Source organism: Crinia signifera, chromosome 8, assembly GCF_055691185.1.
Source record: "Crinia signifera chromosome 8, ASM5569118v1, whole genome shotgun sequence".
Taxonomy (NCBI): domain Eukaryota; kingdom Metazoa; phylum Chordata; class Amphibia; order Anura; family Myobatrachidae; genus Crinia; species Crinia signifera.
In genome coordinates, this window is record NC_139224.1 from 81,917 (window position 1) to 107,337 (window position 25,421).

The following is a 25,421-nucleotide window of genomic DNA, read 5'->3' on the forward strand; positions in this document are numbered from 1 at the left end:
CCAGCACCAGTGTGCACCCCCCCCCCCCCCAACCCAGCGGCAGTATATCCCCCACACACACCCAACCAGTGCACCGCAACCCCCCCAGCACCAGAGTGCCGTGCCCCCCGCCCATACCCAGCTGCAGTATATCCCCCCCCCACACACCCAACACCAGTGCACCGCAAACCCCCCCCCCACATACCCAGCTGCGGTATATCCCTCTCCCCCCCCCCCACACCCAGCACCAGTGCACTCTCCCCTCTATCTCCCAAACCCAGTGACAGTATACCCCCCCCACACACAACCCCTCTCCCCCCCATACCCAGCTGCAGTATATCCCTCCTCCCCCCCAGACACTCAGCACCATTGCACTCCCCCCCCCCCCCCCCAAATATCTCCCAAACCCAGCGGGAGTAAACACCCCCCCACCCCACCAGAGCGCACTCCCACATACCCAGAGGCAGTATATCCCCCCCCCCCCCCCACACACACTCTACTCTACTCCCCCTCCCCCACATGCGGCGGCTGTGGCAGAGCACCCCCCCTCCCCCCACACACATACCCAGCATCAGCGCACTGCGCACCCCTCACCAATTTCCCAAACCCAGCGACAGTGCACTCTACCCCCCCCTCCCCTTCCAAACACAGCAGCAGTGCACCCCTCCCCCATACCCAGCGGCGGCAGGACACCAGGCACCTGTGCACCCCTCCCCAATGTAATTCCCGACAACAGGCACACCTCCCCAATACCCAGCGGTGGCAGGAAAGCCGGGGCTCGTGCACTCTCTCTCCCTCCACCCATCTAACACACCAGGGACATAGATGGGGGGGAGTGTAAACGTGGGGTGCCGCAAGTGTGATAAACTCCCGGGAAAGTGTACCAACCTGATGCCGTCGTGGGACTCATAACCACGCACGCGCTGTTTCCTGCAGCGGGAAAACTGTGCTGCGTGCTGGCTGCTTCCCCTAATGACGACAGCAGTCACATGGAAGTGACGTCATCAAACCTCCTTTCCAGGAGCCGCTACCGTATAAATAAAGAGATCGTCGCAACGATGGCGACGGTCAGTGTGGAAGATGGAAGGTGCCGAGCCCGGAGAGACGCATTGGCGACCAGAGTCCGGAGAGATTACTGCTGAGGGGGATGAGCTATGTGCCGTGTGAGTGCTGCTGATTGGCATGTGTATGTATGTAATGGTAGTTTTACCCAAACCCAGCCAGCTTTCAAGTATACCCATGCTTAAGCACAGGTGACGGTCAGTTTGGTGTAACCTGTGTGGGAAGCTCTGCATTAAGGTATGTAGCGGATAGAAACCAGTCAGCTGCTTTGTATGTACCCTGCAGCTAGCACCATGAATTCCTGTAGCTGTCTGATGGAAGTACATGTCCTAAAATGCCCTCGCCAACTTAAGCTGCCAGGGTATGATGATATTGTAGTGCAAGTGCTCTCACCTGGGGATCCACAGGTTGTTCCCACTGTCAGCTGTCCTTATTTTGGGTGGGATGCACGAACATCCGCTGCCCCTCTCTGCTGCACATCGCTGGCTACTGCAGGAATAATGATCACATGTGATAACTATTGGGAAGGACCGCTCTTGCGTTAAGAGCTGTCCTTTGCAATGTGCGGCGGGTCCCTTCTCCCTCCCTGGACCCCTACTGCTGCTTAGGGATGGCCATCGATGATTAGAAATCATCGCTGGTTTATGGCCGATGTCGAATAGTTTTGCCATCGATGGGCGAGAACCAGATGGTTTCCCACCATCGATGTAAAGCTTAAACGAATAGTTTCGGTTTTGCTTTTTCCCTACAGTGCTGCAACATGGAGCATAGCTCCGCCTGTGACACCTGCAAAGCCCCACCCCTGCATTTTGATTGGCCCACAGGCCACTCTATCAGAGAAAATGGATGACCATCGATATCCATAGAATGGTTATAGACTATCGATGGGCAGTTGCACTTTTGGCATCGATGGCAAAGGCAACGATGGCCATCCCTACTGCTGCTGCTTGGCCAGGGCTGCTCCTCCCTGCACCTGGAATAGGTACAGGGAGGAGGAGTTCACTGGTCTGGGCAGCGCAGCAGGAGACTGCCTTGACACAGGTGTTTAAGCCTCTGGAGACATGGACAGAAAGTTCTGCTGTGGTGATAATTGATTAGCTTTGATTCCTGCCTGTAGCAATTAGTGCAGATAATTGTGTCCAACTTCCAGCCAAAGTTGATGTTTATAACAAAGGCATGCCTGTATTTGTTAAATTATTTGCAACATGGTTTGTTTTAAGGTCCATACACACTGGGCGACTATGCCCAGCGTGTATGGACAGTGATGATAGCGGCTTTCCCCTTGCCCGGCGCCGACTGAGGGGGGGGGGAGGACGGCGTTGCATAGCGAAGCCGTTCTTAAAGCCACTCATCTGCTGATAATACCAGCAGATGAACGGCTTTCCCGGCGATGTTGCGGGAGTGAGCAGCAGCGCTCATCGTTGGGGCATACACACTGGGTGGCTTTGGCTTTGTGCAGAAAGCCGCTCAAACCTGCTGTTTTTAGAAGCAAATTGTAACAATTTGGGTTTATTTACAAAGTATTAGACTGCAAAACTTGGCAATTCTAATAGTGTTGATCTTTTAAATAAGACCTGTTGGAAGCACCTTGTAAAACTCCATTGTGTGTAATTTTACATACATACATACGCATGAAGAAAGATGGCAATCTGTGGCTTTCTTTGTGAAAATAAAAATAATTCATTCTGGCCTCACTTATGCCTTGAATTATATTTATTTTCATAAAGAAAACCCCAGAGTGCCATCTATCTTCATGCAAAAATATTTTATTATTATTAATAATAATATCCCCTGTTCCCCAACTCCGCTGCCTGGGTGTCACTCTTGACTCCTCCCTCTCCTTTGCACCCCACATCCAAGCCCTGGCCCATTCTTGCCTGTTCCAGTTACGCAACATTGCTCGCATCAGGCCCTTTCTCTCAGAGTGCAACTAAGCTGATCATCCACTCATTAGTCATCTCACGGCTTGACTACTGTAATGCTCTTCTCACCGGCCTCGCTCAATCCCAACTAGCTCCTCTCCAATCTGTCCTCAATGCTGCAGCCAGGCTTATCTTCCTCTCCCGCCGCTCTAACTCTACTACTCCCCTTCAACAAAATCTGCACTGGCTTCCATTCCCCTACAGAATCCTCTTCAAACACCTCACACTCACATACAGGGCCATCTCTAATTCCATTGCTCCATATATCTCTAACCATCTCCATTCATACACCCTCCCGCCCTCTACGGTCAGCTGACGACTGTCGTCTCTCCTCCACCCTGATCACTGCTTCCCATGCTAGAGTACAGGACTTTGCCCGTGCTGCACCCCTTCAGTGGAATGCACTCCCTCGCTCCATTAGACTCTCCCCGACCTTGCAAAGCTTCAAACGGGCACTGAAAACTCACCTATTCATCAAAGTGTACCCTTCCACTGCATAAACCAGCTAGTTCTCCGACCCCTTGCCTGTTTACATCCTGCTATCTAATAACCACCCCCTCGCTTGCACCTCTTGTAATCTGTCTGTCTCCCCTTCCTACTAGATTGTAAACTCCTCTGAGTAGGGCCCTCTTCCCTCCTGTTGTCAAAGCCCACTTCTCTTCACATTTCACTCACAGCTCTCCTTTACTCCAACACTCAGTGACCATCTTCATACTCATCTCCATCATTGGCCTCAAGACTCTAGTTTTATGTTGATTGGGTCCTCACTACTTACATTTAAGCTGTAATGTGTTTTGAACTGTGGTGCTCTTTATTTGTACTGTATTTTTGTTATTTATTCAATGCTATGCTAAATTTTGTCTCCCTGTATTGTTCCTTTGTACGGCGCTGCGAAACACTTGTGGCGCCTTATAAATAAAATTATTATTATCATTATTATTATTATTATTATTATTCCAAATCTTTAATTGGGTATATAGTTTGTCTAACTATAGGACTTTATAATTGGGAGGATAGTGTCAAGTCTTCAGAATTTTAAAAGTAATTGTTCCCTCTCCCTTCCTGTACTCAGTGTGGAGCCAACCAGAGACCATCTGGCGCCTCCTAGGCTTTCCAATCTTGGGGAGGACACAGACTATGGACCCCAAGAGATGGATGACCTCCGAATAAAGGTATTTTCATTGGCAGAATCTGAGGCTGACACCACCCAGGTATAACTAGCACAGACCATGACTATTTAGAACCATACAGGAGGCTTCATTTATAAGGAGAGGTTAACCCCCAAAAAATAATAATAATTATACACACTGCCCAAAAAAATAAAGGGAACACGAATGTAACATATCCTAGATCTGAATGAAATATTCTTATTAAATACTTTGTTCTTTACATAGTTTAATGTGCTGACAACAAAATCACACACATTATCAATGGAAATCAAATTTATTAACTCATGGAGGCCTGGATGTGGAGTCCCATTCAAGATTAAAGTGGAAAAACACACTACAGGCTGATCCAACTCTGTATGTAATGTCCTTAAAGCAAGTGAAAATGAGGCTCAGTAGTGTAGCCTCCACGTGCCTGTATGACCTCCATACAATGCCTGGGAATGCTCCTGATGAGGTGGCGGATGGTCTCCTGAGGGATCTCCTCCCAGACCTGGACAAAAGCATCCGCTAACTCCTGGACAGTCTGTGGCATTGGTGGATGGAGCGAGACATGATGTCCCAGATGTGCTCAATTGGATTTAGGTCTGGGGGACGGACAGGCCAGTCCATAGCATCAATGCCTTCATCTTGCAGGAACTGCTGACACACTCCAGCCACATGAGGTTTAGCATTGTCTTGCATTAGGAGGAACCCAGGGCCAACCGCACCAACATATGGTCTCACAAGGGGTCTGAGGATCTCATCTTGGTACCTAATGGCAGTCAGGCGAGCACATGGAGGGCTGAGCGGCCCCCAAAGAAATGCCACCCCACACCATTGCTGACCCACTGCCAAACCGGTCATGCTGGAGGATGTTGCAGGCAGCAAAATGTTCTCGTTGGCGTCTCCAAACTCAGTCACGTCTGTCACTTAAACTTGCTTTAATCTGTGAACACCACAGGGCGCCAGTGGTGACTTTGCCAATCTTGGTGTTCTCTGGCAAATGCCAAATGTCCTGCACGGTGTCCATCTGTGGATGTCGGGCCCTCATGGAGTCTGTTTCTGACTGAGTAGACACATGCACATTTGTGGCCTGCTGGAGGTCTTTTTGCAGGGCTCTGGCAGTGCTCCTCCTGTTCCTCCTTGCACAAAGGGAAGGTAGCGGTACTGCTGCTGGGTTGTTGGCCTCCTCCACGTCTCCTGATGTACTGGCTTGTCTCCAGGTAGCGCCTCCATGCTCTGGACACTACGCTGGCAGACACAGCAAACCTTCTTGCCACAGCTCGCATTGATGTGCCATCCTGGATGAGCTGCACTACCTGAGCCACTTGTGTGGGTTGTAGACTCCGTCTCATGCTACCCCTAGAGTGAAAGCACCGCCAGCATTCAGAAGTGACCAAAACATGAGCCAGAAAGCATAGGAGCTGATAAGTGGTCTGTGGTCACTACCTGCAGAACAACTCCTTTATTGGGGGTGTCTTTCTAATTGCCTATAATATTCCCCTGTTGTCTATTCAATTTGCACAACAGCATGTGAAATTGATTGTTAATCAGTGTTTCTTCCTAAGTGAACAGTTTGATTTCACAGAAGTGTGATTGACTTGGAGTTACATTGTGGTGTTGAAGTGTTCCCTTTGTTTGAGCACCCTAGAGTAAAATGACTATACTCGAGGGTGCCATGATTCAAAATAGTTTGTGTATAGAGCAGTGGTTCTCTCAGGCATTGGCACTCCAGAGTTGATGCTTAAACAGGATTGCGCTATTTCACCTCATTGCTTTGAATCTCATATCACGGAAGGCTATATGCGCAATCAAAGTGCTTATGAGACTGGAAATGAACATTACTAAGTAAACACTTTGTTTAACTGGAGTTCCTATACCTTTTTACCTATACCAGAGGTTCCCAAACCAGTCCTCGAGGTACCCAAAGGTACTAATTAAATAAGCTGTGCACAAACTTGGTTTTCCTTTAAAATCTGGACCACTAGGGAGTCTTGGGTACTGTTTGTGAACCTCTAGTCCAGGCATGTCCAACCTGCCCTCCAGCTGTTGTGAAACTACACATGCCAGCATGCCTTGCCATAGTTCTGCTATTAGGGAATGCTGGGATGTATAGTTTCACGACAGCTGATGCCCGCAGGTTGGATGTGCCTGCTCTAGGCTATGTTATTCATCCTTCTGGTGCATTAAAATGATATTATTTCCTCTTCCTCCCCATGGCAGCCACTAATGAATTAAGGGTACTTGTGAGTTATCCGGGCTGCCGATTTTTTTTTTTTTTTTTTTTTCATCGCGTCCGAAATCGTGGGCATCGCGTCGGTCGTGGCCGTTATAAGGAGCCGCGACGCGATGCCCACGATTTCCCATAGACAGTAATGTTAAAAGACACGGTGGACCCGATTTCCCATAGACAGCAATGTTAAAATAAAATGACAATGAAATTGGCCATTTCACATTGGATATGTTTTAAAAAAAAAAAAAGTTTCATGGCCCCCCACCACCGTTAACGCCACCCCGCTATTGACGCCAACCCGAAGCGTGGCGAGCGCAGCGAGCCCGCGAGGGGCGGCGGTACACGTCCTCCGACCTTTTCATGCCCTACTATCCACTAGGGTGTGGAGTGAGAATAGAATAGTGTGGCGAGCCACTGAGCCCGAAGCGTGGCGAGCCACACTATTCTATTCTCCCTCCACGCCCTAGTGGATAGTAGGGCATGAAAAGGTCAGAGGACGCGTACCGCTGCGCTCGCCACGCTTCGGGTTGGCGTCAATAGCGGGGTGGCGTTAACGGTGGTGGGGGGCCATGAAACATTTTTTTTTAAAAAACATATTGGCCAATTTCACATTGTCATTTTATTTTAACATTGCTGTCTATGGGAAATCGGGTCCATCGTGTCTTTTAACATTACTGTGTATGGGAAATCGTGGGCATCGCGTCGCGGCCCCTTATAACGGCCACGACCGACGCGATGCCCCCGATTTGGGGCTAAATCGCGGGCGTCGGTCGGGTGTCCTTAAGTTAACCAAACTTAAGGACAAAATCGGCAGCCCGGATAACTCACAAGTACCGAATTAAGTCCTGTTGGGTAGTACACTGGAAAGGAAACCCAAAAAAAACCCCACTGCCCCCTATATAAGCTCCTCCTACATATCAGTGTTTTTTTTTTTTCCACTGCCTAGTGCTGTTGGGGTTGAGGCATGTATATGGAATAGGTACCCCGCTGTCGAGTGCAGTAAGTGGTACCTGTGTCTGCTGGGTGACCAAGTTTGGAGCAGGCGTTTTAGGCTGAAGAGGAGCGGGGTGCCTTCCGGACACAGGGGTTGGCATCTGAGAAGGTAACCCGGGATGTCCAGGTAGGGCCCTGCGGGCACTCGTGGCAGTGCTGTTCTTCGGCTGACGTCAGGGGGCGTGACCCGGCCTGAGGTGATGGTGCACGCAATCCCGGCTGGCGTCTGACCTCAGGGAGGCGTGATCTGGCCGAAGGTGGATGGTGTGTGTACTGTCCCGGCCAGCATCTGACGTCAGAAGGCGTGATGCGGCAGGGAGGCGCTGGCGGAGCGTGCACGCATCATAAGAACGCGCCCAGCAACCGATACCGATGGTAGAAGCCGGAGTCACAGGCATACCCGGCGGCAAAACGTGGAGACGGTGACTACAAGTCTTGTTTTTGCACTTCTGACCCAGCAGACTGGTAAGACTCCTGAGACAGCTTTTGGCTGGAGGAGTACATTATGCTATGCTTGGAGGAATATTGATTGTGTTATTGCTTTAGGCTGTAAAGCCAAATAGCGGCATAATGGAGGAGGATAAAAGGCAGCAAAGGAAATCAGGGTAAGCCAGGATTTAAAGATGAGTGATATTTAATTTTTTATTATGAATGGTGATTATTATTAGGTATTGGATCAAGAGGAGAGGTAGTAGAGTAGGAGTATAAGAGTGTGGATACTTTTTCATTTGTGGGCTCAAATGAAGAGATTCAGAGGGTTCAGGTGGGGAAGAAAGAGGGTTAGAGGTTTTGGAATAGCATACCATTTCATCTGTTATTAATCTTGTCCTTAAAGTAGGAGGCAAGTTCTTGTGCACTGATGGTAGCCGGAGGGGGAGGGTACAGAAGAGATTTAGGGTTGGTGGCATGAGAAGGGATGAGAGAGAGAGTGGTAATATGTTTGGCAGTGTCCAAAGCATTGCAGTAGGAGTGGTAGCTAGTCTTATATGTGTGGAAATCAGTCATATTACGAGATTTGCGCCATTGGAGTTCTACTTTACGTGATTACAGATTCAGATGAATCTGAGGCAGGCCCGGCATTTAGGACAGAGGAAGAGGGATAATTATTTCAGGAAAAAGAAACCGATTTTAACCCAGATCTGCTCGATTACCTTTTGTCCCTTTAGAAGAGAAGAAGAGGGGAAGCTTCAAGACCTATTTAGAGATAAGAAGAAAAAGGTGAAGCAATTTCCATTTTCCAAAACCTTAAAAGATGTGGTGGAAGAGGAGTGGCTTCACCCAGATAAAGTGGCAGTGCCACTAAGGGTGTTAAAGATGTACCCGTTTGACCCAGAACTGGTTAAAACATGGAAAAGCACCAAAAGTAGACGCCGCCATTGCCCGCATATCAAGGAAAACTACTCTTCAGGTGCATACACACGTACAGATTTTCTGTCTGATCTATCTGGTGGTAACAACAAACTGGAAATGTATGGGAGCAGTATGTCATATGCTCCCATACATTTCCAGGTTTTTGTTCCCACCAGATAGATCAGACAGAAAATCTGTACATGTGTACGCACCTTTCCACTGGAGGATGCGAATGTATTTAAAGACTCTATGGAGAGGAAAATAGAGATGAATTTAAGAAAGCAGCATGTAACATCTGGAGCTGCAATAAAGGCATCCTCAGCAATGGCGATAACATCTAAAGTCCTGGTGTCAGGACCTTGAGTCTGATATGTTAGACGGAATAAAGAGAACAGAGTTGATGGAAGATGGTTCAGAATATTCAAATGGCGGTGGAATTTCTCTGCGGCGCCTCTCAAGATGTGTTTTGGCAGCGAGATCAAACGCAACAGCAGTGACAAGAGCCCTCTGGCTAAAGCCATGGGTGGCTGACAATCAGTCAAAGAATAAGCTGATATCATTTACCTTTTTCAAGGAAAATATCTGTTCGGCCAACAATTGGACGAAATTATCACAAATTTCGGTACTTATGTATTATCTGGGCTCCCATGTTAAATGCACCCTATTTTTTCATACCCCTACTATCCAACTACGCATGGAGTTGATTTTATATAGTGTGGCGAGCGCAGCGAGCCACCGCGCCCGAAGCGTGGCGAGCGCAGCGAGCCCCGCAAGGGGACGCGGTCTCATCAGAAAAACGGGAGCCCAGATATTACATAAGTACCCAAATTTCTGGCGGTAAGTCTGTGTGGTTACCCCAGGATAAAACTACAAGAAGAGGTCAATTCAACAAAAGTCCTTGTTATTCGACAGACTACAAGGAAGCAAAGACTTATAGGCCTGGCAGAAATTTTAGGCCATGGTTTGGGAATAGAACCACTTTTTTGTGGCCAAAGGGGCAGAGAAGGCGGATTTGCCTTCAGTCAGACACAATGACACCAGAGAAAGAGTTGGTTGCAAGCTAATGCATTACAAGCAAGTCTGGTACCGATCGACCAAAGATATGTGGGTTCTAGAGGTCATATCTTCTGGTTCCAAAATATAATTTTTTCAATCTGCTGGGCGATTGGATAGAAGAATCCCCTGTTCCAAAGAACTGGGAGGAAAGATTGTCTCTATTCACCAGCCTTCAAGTAATGGTGGACCAGGGTGTAGTCAAAATAGTCTCAAAGCAGCAAGAAAACTGAGGATGGCAGTCAAGGTTTTTTGTTGTAAAAAAAAAAACCCTCAGGGGGTTTAAGAACCATATTAGATCTAAGAAGACTAAACGCATATGTTCACGTAAAAAAATTCAAAATGGAATCCATCAGGTCGTCTCTTCCAGATATCGAAAAAGGAGCATATTTGACAACAATAGACTTAAAAGATGCCTACGTGCACATTCCAATATTTATAGGACACCAAAAATATCTGCAATTTCGGTTAAGAGGAATTACTTACCAAATTCATGTCACTGCCATTCGGCCTGTCAACGTCACCAAAAACTTTTACAAAGATACTGGTAGTACTAGAGGCCAACCTCGGAATACAGGGGGTGTCAATTTGGCCGTATTTGGATGATCTACTTATGGCACAATCAGAAGTACATGCGGTTCAACATACAAAGCTGGTTCTAGATTACCTGAAAAAGCATGGTTGGTTAATAAATTTACCAGACGTCACCTCAAGCCTTCACAAAGGGTAAAGTATCTAGGAGTTATTCTGGATACAAGTTCCGTTAACTTTATTCGCATGGAAGATGGATGTTTAAGACTGAACAAAGAAGGAGTCTTTTAGGAAAGTGAGGCATTCAGAAGAATGCATGCGAATATTAGGTCTCATGTCAGCTGCGTTAGACACTATACCATGGGCCAGATTTTCTATACGGTCGCTACACAACTTTTCTAGGACATTGGGACGGAGATGCAAAAGATTTACTTATCAAGAGGTAACAGCAGATCTCAAATGGTGGAGCAGCATGGAAAGATTGAGCCAGGGAAGATCTTTTGCAACAGGAGTGCAAATTTTGGTAACAGATGCCGGCAAAACAGGCTGGGGAGCTGTATGCGAACAATGGACAGCACAAGGAGAATGGAGTACAGAGATGAGCCAAGCCCACTCTAATATAAGAGACATGAGGGCAGTGATGGCATGCCTGAAGTTCCAGAGTCCTTTAATAAATAAGGAGGTTGTGATCTGTCGTGACGTACATAAACAAGCAAGGGGAACAAGAAGCAAAACTCTAAGGGCAGTATTCAATGAGAAAAGTTCTCCGTGTTTTGTGGAGAATTTGTGCTTTGTTCGCCTTGGACGGAGCATTTTGCTCTCCAAAAGCGAGCAACCCTATTCAATGTGAAATATTCTCCGTCTTTCGAAGTGATTTTCTCCGTGTAGCAATTCTCCATCTTTTGATGGGGAGCTGGAATGTGAACTTTTAAACTAAAAGGTGTTTTTTTTTTTTTTTTTTTTTTTTTTGGTGTCAAAAAAATCAGTTTTTTTTCTGTGAAGGGGCATGTTATTTTTATTCATGTGCTTATAGCACATGAATATATATTGCACATGAATATATATTTAATAATAAAAAAAAAATTTACTTTTTTTTTTTTTTTAATTTTTTTTACAGTGCAGCCAGCAGGGGGCCGGAGCGCTCGAGCCGCTCATTACATATTCATATATTCACTGCACCCGATCGTTAATATGCACGATCGGATGCAGTGAATACTGGGTCCCCCGCTGGCTATAGGGGGGGGGCTGCCTGGGTCACGGAGAGCCCACCTGCCCTCCACATTCCTCTGGAGCAGCCAGGGAGACTTTAATCTCTCTGGCTGCTTCCGTCCCCCGGCTCCCTGCCGCGGACGCTCGTCTGCTGCAGGGGTTAAGACTCGCCGCGAGTGGCGGCGAGTCTTAAATACATTGAATAGTGGGAGCAGGAGGCTCCGGAACATGGAGAGCGAAATAAAACGCTCTCCATGCACGGAGAACTTTCACATTGAATACTGCCCTAATAATTAGAAGCGGCAAAAGTTCTTCAATGGGCAGAACATTACGTCAGGAGTCTCAAGGCTGTCTTTATCGCGGGCAAAGAGAATCAGATAGCAGAAACAGAATAGCTCCAGGAGTGGGATCTTTCCCCAGAAATATTTGCAACAATTATAAGAATATGGGGTCTACCACAGGTGGACTTGATGGCAACAGGGAGGAATGCAAAGGTACCATGCTAAATCTCCAGACACTGGGAGCCAGGGTCATGGAAAGCAGATGCGTTGATGACAACTTGGGATGTAGAACTGTCTTATGTGTTTCCACCATTTCCAGTTATTCAGACTACTAAACAAGATAAAGGAGAAGGGCATGGTTTGCCAAATTAACGCAGAGGAACTATGGATGTTACCAGATCACAAAGATCTAATTCAGCAAGGCCGTTACTATCAAACAACCAGACAACTGGAAGCCAACGGCCTGGTTACTGAGGCCAGGACATTAAGAAGGGGGTTTTCTGAGAAGGTTGTCGGTACCCTCTTAAAATCAAGAAAATCCTCAACATACAAGTACATACTACAGAATATGGAGGAAGTATGCATTTTTGTAAGTCAGGCAACAAAAATGAGAGAATGGTAACTACAATTCTGGAGTTTCTTCAAACAGGATTCGAGAAGAACCTTTTGGCAAGGTCACGAAGAGTACAGATATCTGCTCTATAGTGCAATGATAGATATGAAAGTTGCAGACAATAAATATATACAAAGGTTTGTGCAGGCAATTAAGAGAATTAGACTGGCATTCCATAATCCCTTGGCACCATGGGACCTCAATATGGTTCTAAATGTGTTGACGGAAGCTCCGTTTGAGCCTCTAGAGGAAGTGTTGTTGAAGTTTCTTACAATCAAAGTAGTTTTTTTGGGTAGCAATTACCTCTGCAAGGAGGGTCTCAGTTACAGGCCTTGTGGGCAGAAGAACCTTTAATTAACTTTTTTTAAGATAGGGCAGTTTTGAGGACAAATCCTCACTTCTTGCTAAAAGTGGTTTCAAAATTCCATATAAACCTGGAGATGATTCTGCCATCTTTTTGTGCAAATCCTACAAACTCCAAAGAGGCAAGACTTCATAATCTGGATGTGAGCAGAGCATTGAAGATCTACATAAAGAGGTTGCAGTCCTGGAGAAAATCAAAGAAACTGTATGATAGCGCAAAGGTGGGCAACAGGCGGCCCGTGAGACGCTTATGTCTGGCCCGCCGCACAGACCTTTATTACTATGACAAGTGGCCCGACTAGCATAAGCCGCTTGTCATTTTACCAGCTGATTTTGCGTGCAGAGATTTTCAGCCACCAACATGAATGCCTGGCTGCACTGCACACAGCATTACTGGGAGTGTGGGAGGACGCGGCAGCTGCCTCCCCGCCATTGGTTGGTGTGGCCGCCACGTCACTGCATCCCCTCCCAGAGCCCAGTAATGCTGTGCAGGGTGGGAGCTCTCTAGTTTTGGCAGACTCAAGCAGCTACTGTGCAGATATGCAGCTAGTTCTCCTCTCTCCTGGCTTCCCCCCTCTCAGGCACTGGAAAATGTAACAGTAATTAAAAGTAAGGAGCAATTTTATGTGTGTGTGTGTGTGTGTGTGTGTGTGTGTGTATATATATATATGTATATGTATATATATATGTATATGTATATGTATATGTATATATATATATATATATATATATATATATACCTGGTGTAACAGGCGGCACTCGCTGGCTGTAAATAACTGAGACCACTCAGCGGTTCGTTATCAGGGTTACTAACCCTAACGAACCGCTGAGTGGTCTCAGTTATTTACAGCCAGCGAGTGCCGCCTGTTACACCAGGTAGATTGGGACAACCGTCCAGGGGAAGGCACCGCAGAAGAAGTTTTTGATTGTTGTAACCAGAGTGCCAGGATCTCGGCTATTACTATATATATATATAATTATAATTTTTTTTTTTTTAGTCTTTACAAGGGATCGGCACTGCCCGCCATATCAAACTTGTACTTGCCCGGGTGCTCGTCCGTTTGTGAGGTTGCCCCCACACATGTACAGCAGTCAAAAGAGGAACGTCACTCCAGGTCTTGTGCAAAAAAAACCCCGAAGTTTTACTAGTGCCTACGGCGTTTCAGGCCAAGCCCGTCTTCAGGACATACTCATTAAAACATTGACAAATGACATACATTTATACATTTGTGTTACTCACCCATCCCGGTGCTGCCCGCTCCCGCATCCGCCCACCAGCGTGTTCTCCGTCTCTCTTCTGGGGTCATCATGTTGGACGGGCAACACTGCGATGCACTCTATGGTGTATCTAAAACATAAGCAAAAATGACATGATCATATCTCCTTGTATCTTCTTATCCTATGTATATTCCTGTGTGCATGTGAAATTAATAAAAATACAAATGAGCAATGTTACGTATTTGATCATGGCACCCTGCTTCAAAACGGTGACGTCATTAGTGCAATTTCTATAGTGATCACTAGGTGGCACTGGTACTATTCCTGCTTATACTACATATTATACCAGTCATTTACCACTTATACCCCTTTTCCAATAGCAGAAATAATAATCTGAAAGGTACAAAACGGTATTTAAACTGCATTTACCTTTACATCATGCAATATGAAAGGGGTTTAACTGTCTTTTGACCAGTTTTAAGACACGTTTAGAAAATCGGGTTGAAAGCAGGTTTTTGCAATGTGAAAGCAGTATGAGTGGAAACGCTCCCAACCCGGTATATTTGAAAACCAGAGCTGATTGGAGCTTCTGGGGTATGTTTATGTGCACTTTTTACATGTCTAGGTGCACCAATGGCTCAGGTATACTGCAAGAAACAGTTTTCACAATAGTTTTATGTGTCGTGTGTGAATCCTGAAACATCGTGAGCCAGTAGTGGGAATAAAATGTATTTATTGAAAACGGTGCACAAAATTACTGTACTGGTAAGATCTGTGTTGCAGCAGCTGTTGATAGCCGGGGCAGGGCTAAAGGACACAGCAAGCTGGTGGCAGTCACCTGTAGGGAAATGCAGTCTTGGGTCAAGGAAGGTGACAGGGTGTCATCGAAGGCTGGCGTCCCAAGCACCTCCGGCGGTGCACCGTGCACGTACCTGATACCCGCTGGTTCTTCTCCCGTCTGGAGGGTCCTTCGGCGTTGTCCATGGCCTGGAGACTTTACCGGCGTCTGCTTCAGGGGAGGATGCCGGCTGTCGATCCATGCCGCTTCCACAGCAAGCAGCCGCACTTCTGGGTTCTGTGGGGATCGCGCAGTCGGAAGCGTGAGCTGGTTGGTGGAGCAGGGTGGGCTCAACTCCCGGACGGGAGGAGACTTGGAGGATGATGCTGTGGTGTGTGATCCAACGCATTTCTGCCCTTGTGGGGCCTTTCTCAAGGATACATGGTGTTGCTGGTGAGCCGTGTTTATAGGGGTTGTTGGTCACTCCCCCTTAGTGGGTGGTGGCCATGGGTTCCAGGAGCTGTCCGTCAGAATGGCTGTGTGATCACCTCATTGGATGGAGTTCTATGTCAGTTTTCTGTACAGCGAAAGTCTCAATGCAGTGTGTGCATATGTTGGTCATTTTGAGTGCAGCCCTGGGATTGCTAATGGAGGTTCGTAATCGACATTGTGTGCATACACTGTTGACACACCATGTCGACCAATTGTTGGGGACAGTGTAATAATTCTGCGCTATCTGTGTAGGTATACAGATGTGGCAGTGATCTCTCTAAAGGGTGTATTTGTGTCCCCTTTGGAGATGTCGTATTCTGGTGGTTACTCTGTGGGTGATGCCATATATCTTCTGGAGACTGTCCCCAGATTAAAGTCTATGTTCAGCCCTTTGGGTGCTAGTGTCTGCAGTTAGAAAATCCAAAATAATTCTCTTCTGTCAAGTTGTTGAGCAAAGTCCCCTCCTATTTTTCTTTGGTGCTTCTATAATGGTGAATTGCAAACCCTTGGGATTGCAGTGATGTTTGGCTTTGAAATGAGAGGACACACTGTGCTGATCGAAACCTCTTTTTTATGTTCCTCACATGCTCATACAGTCTGGCACTCAGACTTAACGGTTCACCCCACATACTCTAGATTGCAGGGACATCTCAATAGGTATGACACCTGTGGTATTGCATGTGAAGTGTTTCCTATGTACGAATGTTTAATCAAACCTTTGTCAAGATCAGTTTAACAAAAGAATAAACATACCTTTTATCCTGCACAGTGCATCAGCCGCCCGCCTCCTACTTCCGGGTCCCTCAGACGTCACCAAACAGCAGCGTGCGTTCCAGGGCGCAGTGTGATGAGACTGACAGTGCTGCTCTTCCGGGTTCAGAGGGCGGGTTGCCGGGCAACACATCTAAATAAAGTGACATACAATTAAAATGCAACATGGAACAAACCATTTACAAACAGAACGATAAAGCAAATGAGCCAGAATGTACGATCATAAGTATGGGGCACAGGATCAGAGATCAACTCAAGTGGTCTGTACATGCAGCGCTAAGGCTGTCCACCGTATTAGCAAATCTATCGCTATCAGACCACTCTGATGGTTCATGCACCAATGTTCAACTGAACCTGTATATCCAAAGCCACTGAAAAAAACGAAATAACTGGCAAGTGTTGCATCAAAGGCATGATGTCCAATAACAATAATACAATGCAGGATAAAAGGTATGTTTTATTCTTTTGTTAAACTGATCTTTGATTAAAACCGAAATGTTGGTCACTTCTTGGACTGATTATTTCACGCTACACAGACCCTTGAGTGCCGCTCCCCCCTTTGCGCTTGTCGGACCACGCCATATATACATATATGTGTGCGGCCCTAGAATATTCTCTGAAAGTGTTAAGCGCCCCCCCCCCCCCCCCCCCCTAGCCAAAATTGTTCCCACCCCTGTGCTAGAGGGTGCAAAGAAAGGCTTAGGAGCTACAAAAATGACTATCCAGATGGATAAAAACCTGTATCATTGAGGCTTATAATGTCGGGAAATTGGCACTTCCAGTGGGGCTGAAGGCACATTCGACAAGAGCCTTAGCGGCGTCTTGGGCAGAAAAAGGGGCAGCATCATTGGAAGAAGTCTGTAAAGCAGCTTGTTGGTCATCAGTACATACATTCACCAAGCATTACAGAGTAAATGTGGTGGCTTCTGAAGATGCTAGACTCGGAAGAAATATTCTTAGCGCGGTAGTTTAAAAAAAAAGAGAGAAAAAGAAAGGACTGCGCATACAGAGAAGCAAAGGTGAATTAACCTGTATCCTTCCAGTGATGTAATATTATTTTGGTACCTGCCCAGTGAAATGAACTGCTAGGGTATACCCAGAAGTATGCTGCCATGGGGAGGTAGAGGAAAGTACCTGCTAATAGGTTTTCCTCTACTCCACCATGGCAGCTGTTTTCCCAGCCCTGCGGGTTAAGGTGTTGAGGGAGCGTATTATGTTATATACGGTATGATTGAAATAAAGCTTGAAAATTGAAGACACAGAGCCTTGTGGGGGCGGTCCTTATATAGGGCCAGTGTCTTTGTTTCCTTTCCCGATATCTACCCAGGAGTATGCTGCCATGGTGGAGTAGAGGAAAGCCTATTAGCAAGCAATAATCTGTACTTTTACTTTATCTCCTTCATGTCTAATGGGGCCTACACACAGGGCGACTGAGCTGAGTGGTGCAAGGTCGCTCGGCACACAGCGCGGCACAGCAATGTGTGCTGAGCGATCTGTCACAGATCGCTCAGAGAACACTGGCCTTGACTGGTGATCTGACTAGATTTATCCTGCGTGCAGGCTCTTCATGACCGGGTAACATTGATGTGTGAGGCCACCTATTGCTATGGCCCCTACACACGGAGCGATATAGGGTCATTATCTAAGCAATCTAGTCAGATTGCTTAAAAAGTAGGCTGAAATTGCCCTGTGCATAGGCCTTATAGTAATGACCATTTCACCTTGTCTGTCTAGGGCCCAGCAGCATGTCCCATTTAGAGAGCAAGCTTACATACTACCTTCAGAGCTTTTTCAGTGGCAAAGGAAAAGTGTCCATGATTGTTAACATCTGTCAGTCTGCCTCTGCTTATGATAATGCATAGATATGAATGATAAGGATTAGCTAAGATTGATAACCCAAAATTGTATATATTTACTTACCTTTAAATATAACGGCAACGCTGAAATGATTGCACACCAACACAACCTTTTTATAAAATATATGACCATGCTTTACTTGAAAAATATCTTCATTACCGGTATCTGCAAATGCAGACTTAACTCAAGAAACATAAAATTGATTAGATCAGTGGTTCCCAAACTGTGTGCCGTGGCTCCCTGGGGTGCCTCGGGACACATGCAGGGGTGCCCTTGGTTGGTGGTCCAGGACCAACTCAAAATTTTTAATGGTTTGTTATTAATGAGCAAAACCAGTGCTGGTGCCTGCCAATCATAAAATGTGTACAAACAGAAGCAAATCCTGCCCTTTACCACATAACTGACCCTAAGAATTGCATGTAAACCCAATCTAAATTTGATTTTTTTTTGGCCATGGGGTGCCGTGAAACAATTCTGATACTCTACGGTGCCGTGATTCAAAAAAGATTGGGAACCCCTGGATTAGATAATACTTAAACAGTAATTCTAAATCAAATCAAAATGGAACCCTTTCAAGGACAGTGATTGGCAATGATTAAACCTCCTTCATAGTTACCTCCAGCCCCCTGTGCTTGCTTGTTCTTCCTCAACTGCCTGCCTCCTCCTTCTCTAACTCTGATATTTAAACCTTAATCACATTAATTACTCATAAGCATTAAATCTTATTGGCAAGCTCTGCTTTCAATCATGATGTCATAATTAACCCAACACCCAACTTCCTTGTTTCTAGGCAAAGATTCTGTGGCCTTTGGGGTCTACGCATGTGTGGCCCTGTTCCCATATTGATAAGTTTGTGGAGTCTAGGTGTCTGTCCTTGCTCCATTATACTGTCAACATCACATTCTTAAGCTTCTAAAACCAAAAACAATTCTCTATGAGAAATCACTTTTACAGCACTGTTCTGTATCTTCAGCCATTTTATAATGTTATGCAAGTCATGATGGCCATAATGGTTGCTGTTTCTAACAAACACCTGCTGCGTATTACAAGGGGTAGGCCTCATACGCCGTGGCTAGTAGCTTGTGCAACAAGCTAACGCCACCTGCAGCAATAAATAACAATATTTGAGAACAGAGTATAACAAAAGCAAAGAATTATTGATGCGTTATTTCTGTTTTAACAGACGAGACTCTTAATGTTCTAAAATTTCCAGGAGTTGCTCAAAAGGTATGAACGGTGATGAAGCGGGTGTGCGTCGCATGACTGCAATTCTGGCATGTTACTGATTATTTTTTTGGGTGGATTAAAATGTGAAGATTGGGCTAAAAGGGGTAAAGTGTTGGGGCTAGGGGTGTATCCAAATATCCATAGATCTGGTGTTGTGAAATATTGGGGATCCGTGCAGCAAGTGTTTATCAATGACTGTATTGGAGTATGCCTTGTAAACTACTAATACATTGTGAATATTCTCTTCATGTGATCAGGATCAAAGTCTGGATACATGCGAGGCTTCAAGAAGCAAGGAGCAGCATGATGATGATGACAATTCTTTCCTAATCAAAAAGGAAGATTATGCGGTACTCTCTCCCCTAGACATGTTCTATTTGGGGGGATATTAGATGTGGGCAACATCATATTCTAAATAAAATCTATTCATCTAGGCATGGCTGAGAGCTATGGAAATTGCTAAACAGCAAGTAAAGCTCGACCTGTTAACTGAATGTAAACAGCACATGGAACTTCGGGAGCAATGCTTCAAGTAAGTGCCCCATCCATGGCCAGGAAATCTTAAGGCAGGACTCGACAAAACCCGGGGGCCAGGTCGCCATGGCGACCAGATTCTGCTTCCTGGCGACCAGATTTGCCAGGAAACTGAACCCCCGGGCAGAGTGGTGGCTTGATAGCAGCGGGCTGCGTAGTTCACAACTATCCCGGGTCCTGGCTGCTGGGAGATGGACAGGAAGAGGCTGCTGGCAGCAGCGTCTCTGTATGCAGCGGGTTCCTGTGGCTTGCTATCCTATCAGCACTTACAGCAGCCTTGGGTGCCTGTTTCAGACACGTAAAAAGATGGCGCCACAGTGGGTTAATGTTCAATATAACAGCCAGCCCGGCGGCAGCCCGGCAGAGCAGTGCAGAACTCTCCCGGCTGCCGCTGCGTCAGAGCTGGTCAGCAGCGCGCCTATTACACGAGCTAATCGGGAGCCGTGCTTGAGCTTTGAAATAGGCGCGCTGCTGACCTGCTCTGATACAGTGGCAGCCGGGAGAGTTCTGCACCGGGCTGCCGCCGTGCTGGCTGTTATAGTAAACATTAACCCACCATGGCGCCATCTTTTTACGTGTCTGAAACAGGCACCCAAGGCTGCTGTAAGTGCTGATAGGATAGCAAGCCACGGGCACCCGCTGCTTACAGAGACGCTGCTGCCAGCTCCCTGCCTCTCCCTGTCAATCTCCCGTGTTTTACCGGGCTGCCACTATGCTGGCTGTTGCATTAAACATTATAACCCACCACGGGGACCCGCTGCTTATGCAGAGGCTCCAGAGAACAGAGGGTTTTTTTCTGAGTCTGCCCCTGCCTGGCATCAAGCCACAAACCCATAGCAATGAGCATGTAGGTAAGCAGCACTGTGGCATAATATGCCATGGGCATTATGGCATGTGGTAATATATGTAATGGGCATTATGGTGTTTGGTTTACCGTGTAATGGGCATTACGGTGTGTGGGGTATATGTAATGGGCATTATTGTGTGTGGTATAATATGCAAAAGGTTTTTCAGTGTGTGGCATAATGGGCATTGTGGCATGTAGGTATGTGTAATGGGTATGTGACGTGTAATAGGCATAATGGTGTTACTTTTCGGTGCACACTGTCACTATTTTTTTTCTGGCTCCTACATTTTCATCCTGGCTCCTAGATTTTTAAAATAATTGTCAAACCCTGTCTTAAGGTGCCCACACACTAGAAAGATCTGCGATCTTAAGATGTGCGCATAAATTAGCCTTGAAAATTTTTTGTCCATCCTGGACAAAACATTTCAGGCAAGCGCACATCTTTACCAAAGATTTCTCTTAAGATCCCATGTGTGTTCCTATGGATCTTTTGTTAAATCTTCTGATCTTTCATGCAGCATGTAAGATCAGAAGACTTAGCAAAAGATCCACAGGAGCGCGCATTGGACCGAAATCTTCCAATTATCGGAAATCGGCCCAAAAATCGTTCTAGTGTGAGCACCTTTTTTTTTTTTTTTTTTTTTTTTTTTTTTTGTGTGTGAATTTCAACATGAAACCAATCCCTAGGTTTGCTGCTGACTATCTTGCATATGCATTTATATGGTACTTATGTATTATCTGGGCTCCCATGTTAAATGCACCCTATTTTTTCATACCCCTACTATCCAACTACGCATTGAGTTGATATAGTGTGGCGAGTGCAGCGAGCCACCATGCCCGAAGCGTGGTGAGCGCAGCGAGCCCCGCGAGGGGACGCGGTCTCATAAGAAAAACGGGAGCCCAGATATTACATAAGTACCCTTTATATTTATAGTGTCTCCTAGGACATTAAACCAGAAACTTCCTTTTTTGTTTATTTTAAATAAATTTGTATAGTGAAGACCTGTAAGTCCAACAACCTGAATGAGGTGTATGAATTGTTGCAGTTAGCAGCATTGTCTCCTTCAGCTGCCCTGTCTGGTTTAATCTCTCACCTTTTGTACAATAGGCAAAGTCTGCAGAAGGAGCTGAAGGTTATGGAGGAGAAGTATGAGGCGGCGTTGCTGAATTGCACCTGCAATAAAAGTCTTTCCACTGATCAGGTATATAGACTAGTATGGACAGTTGTATCTGACAGGCTGGGATTGCTGTGCATTACAGCTTATAAAGGCAGTTGGAGCACTTTATAGGCTTCCTGCTGGTGTCCATTATCAGGTGATTTTTAAAGTGACTTCTGTCACCCGTTGGCTGCATGCATGTCAATCCTAGTCGGAACCTTAATTCATGGCATTGTATAAGTAATTGAGTGTGTGGGAGAGAGTTTGGGATGTGGTTTGAGGGTCTGCTTCAGTTGCACTTTTGCTAAGATAGCAAAACTGCAGCTGCAGTCACCCGGTGCAGGGCAAGGACGCTCTGGAATGAGAGTTGCAATCTAATTGTGGTCACATAGCAAAAAACCATGACTGGCTGCAAAGGAAGGTGCAACGCTGCCATTTTTTTGTCACCCATCCACCTCAAAACTGGTTTGGACATTCCTGCATAATGTGTGTGTTGCACGCCGCCGTCCGGTGCTCTCAGTGCCCGGACGGACGGCGAGTGGGGAGTGCAGCAGCAGTGCTGCCGATGCGTTCCAAGCCTCCTCCTGAGGCAGAGCGTCGGGGCGTTGCTAGGCAACGTCCCCGGCTTCCGCCCGGCCGCAACTCTCGCGCGAGCCTGACGTCACTCAGGCAGCGCGGAATTTGAATAAGAAGCCGGCGTCTGCTGGGCACAGACGCTGGTTATAGCGCTTCTCCTGCGTGTTCCCGGTCCTGAGCGCTTCCTACAGCCTCCCTTCCCTGGACCTGCTCCTAGGTAGTGCCTGCCTGTCCTGCTTGCGGTTCCCCTTACAGGATGCTGGACCAGCCCCGCCGTGGGCTCAGCGTATGTTTTTTTTTTTTGCCTATACTGCTTCCAGCTTCTCTTTCCGTCCCTTCTTCCATTTAATCATTTTGTGCTAGGCAGGGTATCCGTTATTCCATTCCCCAGTGTTTGCTTTGGGGAGTCGCTTCCTTGTACTCTTTTGTTTTATGGTGATTCCCCGTCCAACATCCCAGGTGTTTGCGACGAGGTCGCATTCCCGTCTTCGGCCAGGTGCCGGCAGACAGGGGTTTGTTTCCAGCCAGGTCCTGTAGATAGTTTATCCTTTTGAGTTACCCCTGGCGATCCCTTATCCTTTGTCCACACATAGACCTAGCTGCATCGGGGTTGGAGCGGGCCTAACTCACTCCTTCGGACGCGGCGGCCACAGGTGAAGCCTAGTTCCCGCAGGGATTTGTCATCTGCCCGGGGTTCTCAACAGAGTCAGCGTAGGTTTTGCTGTGGCTGTCCTGACCGGCGGTCCCGGCTACGGGCTCATGCCTGACTTCCCTTCCCCCATCTCCCGTTACCTATACTCCAGGCCTTACGGCAAACGTAACAGTGTGTCCCCCCCTAACAATGCTTCACTGGTCAGCAAAATGCACAGAGCATGTGTACTGTGGGCACTAACACGTGCACAGTAGTGTGACAATTGCCTGATAGTGATTTTTGCAGCGTTGGCTGAATTGGCCCCATTGTTTATATGTCCCACAATAGTAAATGGCATTTATCTGAAAGCTAAGCTGGGATTCACAGACAGGCCTTATCTGCTAGACATTCTTTCCTATTAATTTCTAGTTTCCTGGGATACTTAGTATCATATACGATGTGCTATTTATGAAAACTATTTTCTCATGCCCTTCTACATCGCTTATAGCTTCCAACATTTTACCCTATTACAGTGTATTCCACAGCAATTCTTGTTTTAATTATTTCCAGCTGCTTGTCTCAACAAAGACCACGTTGTGTTCTCAAACAGTTTATAAATGTGTTCTTTGGTAGAAGAGTCTACCGATTCAAGATACATACCCCACTTTTTGTGAAATTTTCCTATACCATTTTCTATATCAGGCAAAGTGGCCTGACGTTCAAAGTACACAGTTTTCATTAACATATTCGACACCTCCTGCAGCCTTGGGGCTGATCTCTTTATCCAGTGTCTCATTATACACTTCTGTGCGACAGTTATGATGACTAAGTGTAGGTATTATTTATTTTGCCCTAGCTCCCAGACCGACAGGTTTGCAAACAGGCATGCCAGTGGGTGTTTTTTAACAGAGATGTGAAAAATTTTATTTATAAAATTAACAACCTTATTCCAAAATACTGCTATCTTCCTGCATTGCCATATATTGTGATAGAAGGTGGCTTCTCTAGCTGAGCATTTGGGGCATGCCCCAGATTCTTCAGGTACCATGCGTTTCCTTTGTGTTTGTGATATGTAAGCTCTGATTAGCTTGAAGTGTGTTTCCTGCAGGGAGGCCGAGTGTAGGTATTTGCATATTTCGTGGTTGTGTTTTAATATTATCTGTTCGTCTTTCACCTCAGGGATGTCTTTCTGCCACGCTCTAGTTGTGTTACTCCATACTTTTGCCACCTTAGATTAGGTCACCATTAAGTAGTAGTATCTTAGTCTGTAAACACAGGTCCCCATCATAATCAGCAGGGAGTGAATTGGGTCATTAGTAGCTGTTAGGCATCGTTTGTATAAAATGTCTCGTCTGCAAGAACATGTAAAACTGATCATTAGTAATTGGGTATTTTTCTTTCAGGGCTGAGAATGACAGCACCCCCCTCCCGGGTCAAAGACATCTCTGATTGAGCAGATACCTGCCTCCCTCCACCCGTTATATCTTGTGTTTTGCAATCCCGGGATGAACAGCGGGTTGCCCCACAGAGTGGTGAAGTGGGATGATGAGGGGTCTCTTCCCAATTTTTTGTTTTTATGTATCCATGCTATGTATGTATGTGCTTGTCAATAAAATATTATATAAGGCCTGAGGAGGTAGTTTTTTCTTTGGGGAGTGCAGTAAAGCAATTGGTGAATAAGGGGAGAATAATTCCATTTCCAAATCGTAATTTATGAAAACCGAACGTTTCCATGTCCAATCAGACACATACCTAAAATGCGTGGCTCTATTTGTTGTGGCTAGGTCGGGCACCGCTAGTCCCCCCTCCAATTTGGGTAATTGCATCTTTGCAAAAGCTATTCTTGGTTTTTTACCTGCCCATAGAAATCTTTTAAATTCTTTCTCTACCTTTGAAATGTCAGCTCTTGTTATAATTATAGGTAACATATGCATCACATAAGCTAGTTTTGGGAAAATGATTGATTTCAGCACCGCTACTCTTCCCATTAGTGATATGGGGTAATCCCTCCAATTTGTCATGGTTTGCACCACCCTGGAAATTACCGGTTTTACATTTAGGTCGTAGAGTGACATTAAATTCCTTGGTATATGTATCCCCAGGTATTTTATTGACTCTTTTGCTATAGGGAATTGGGCCAAGGTTGGATGAGATTTGAATTCTTCTGTTTTCCCACTCAGTGGGAGAATTTCTGATTTTGTGTAGTTTACCTTGTATCCAGCAAAGGATCCAAAGTTCTCTATGACTTTTACTATTTCTGGGACTGACTTCACCGGTTTAGATATGAACAATAGCATATCGTCCGCGAATAATGCTATCTTGCATTGGTTTTTGCCCACCGTTATTCCCTCAAATGAAGTGAGGTTTTTTAGGGCCACCGCCAGGGGCTCCAGTGCCAATGCGAACAAGAACGGAGATAATGGGCAGCCCTGACGAGTGCCCCTCTCTATGTTGAATGAGGATGACAGGTGGGAGTTTCCGATTACCTGCGTTCTGGGGGTGGTGTACAGATTTTGTAATAAATGTGTAAACTCTTGGGATGACCCAAATTTTCCTAGTGTCGTGAACAGATGGTCCCAGGTCACCAAGTCAAAAG

At 46.2% G+C, this 25,421-nt stretch overlaps 1 protein-coding gene across 1 annotated transcript; it reads left to right on the top strand.

Annotated features, from left to right (window-relative positions):
* The first annotated feature begins 964 nt into the window (after positions 1-964).
* LOC146025601 (uncharacterized) lies at positions 965-24,457 on the top strand. Its single transcript, XM_083155528.1, has 6 exons — positions 965-1,142; positions 4,036-4,135; positions 19,338-19,430; positions 19,515-19,612; positions 21,570-21,663; positions 24,229-24,457. Exons 1-6 carry the CDS (start codon positions 1,060-1,062, stop codon positions 24,232-24,234), a joined length of 474 nt encoding a protein of 157 aa, XP_083011654.1. The 5' UTR covers positions 965-1,059; the 3' UTR covers positions 24,235-24,457.
* Positions 24,458-25,421: the final 964 nt, after the last annotated feature.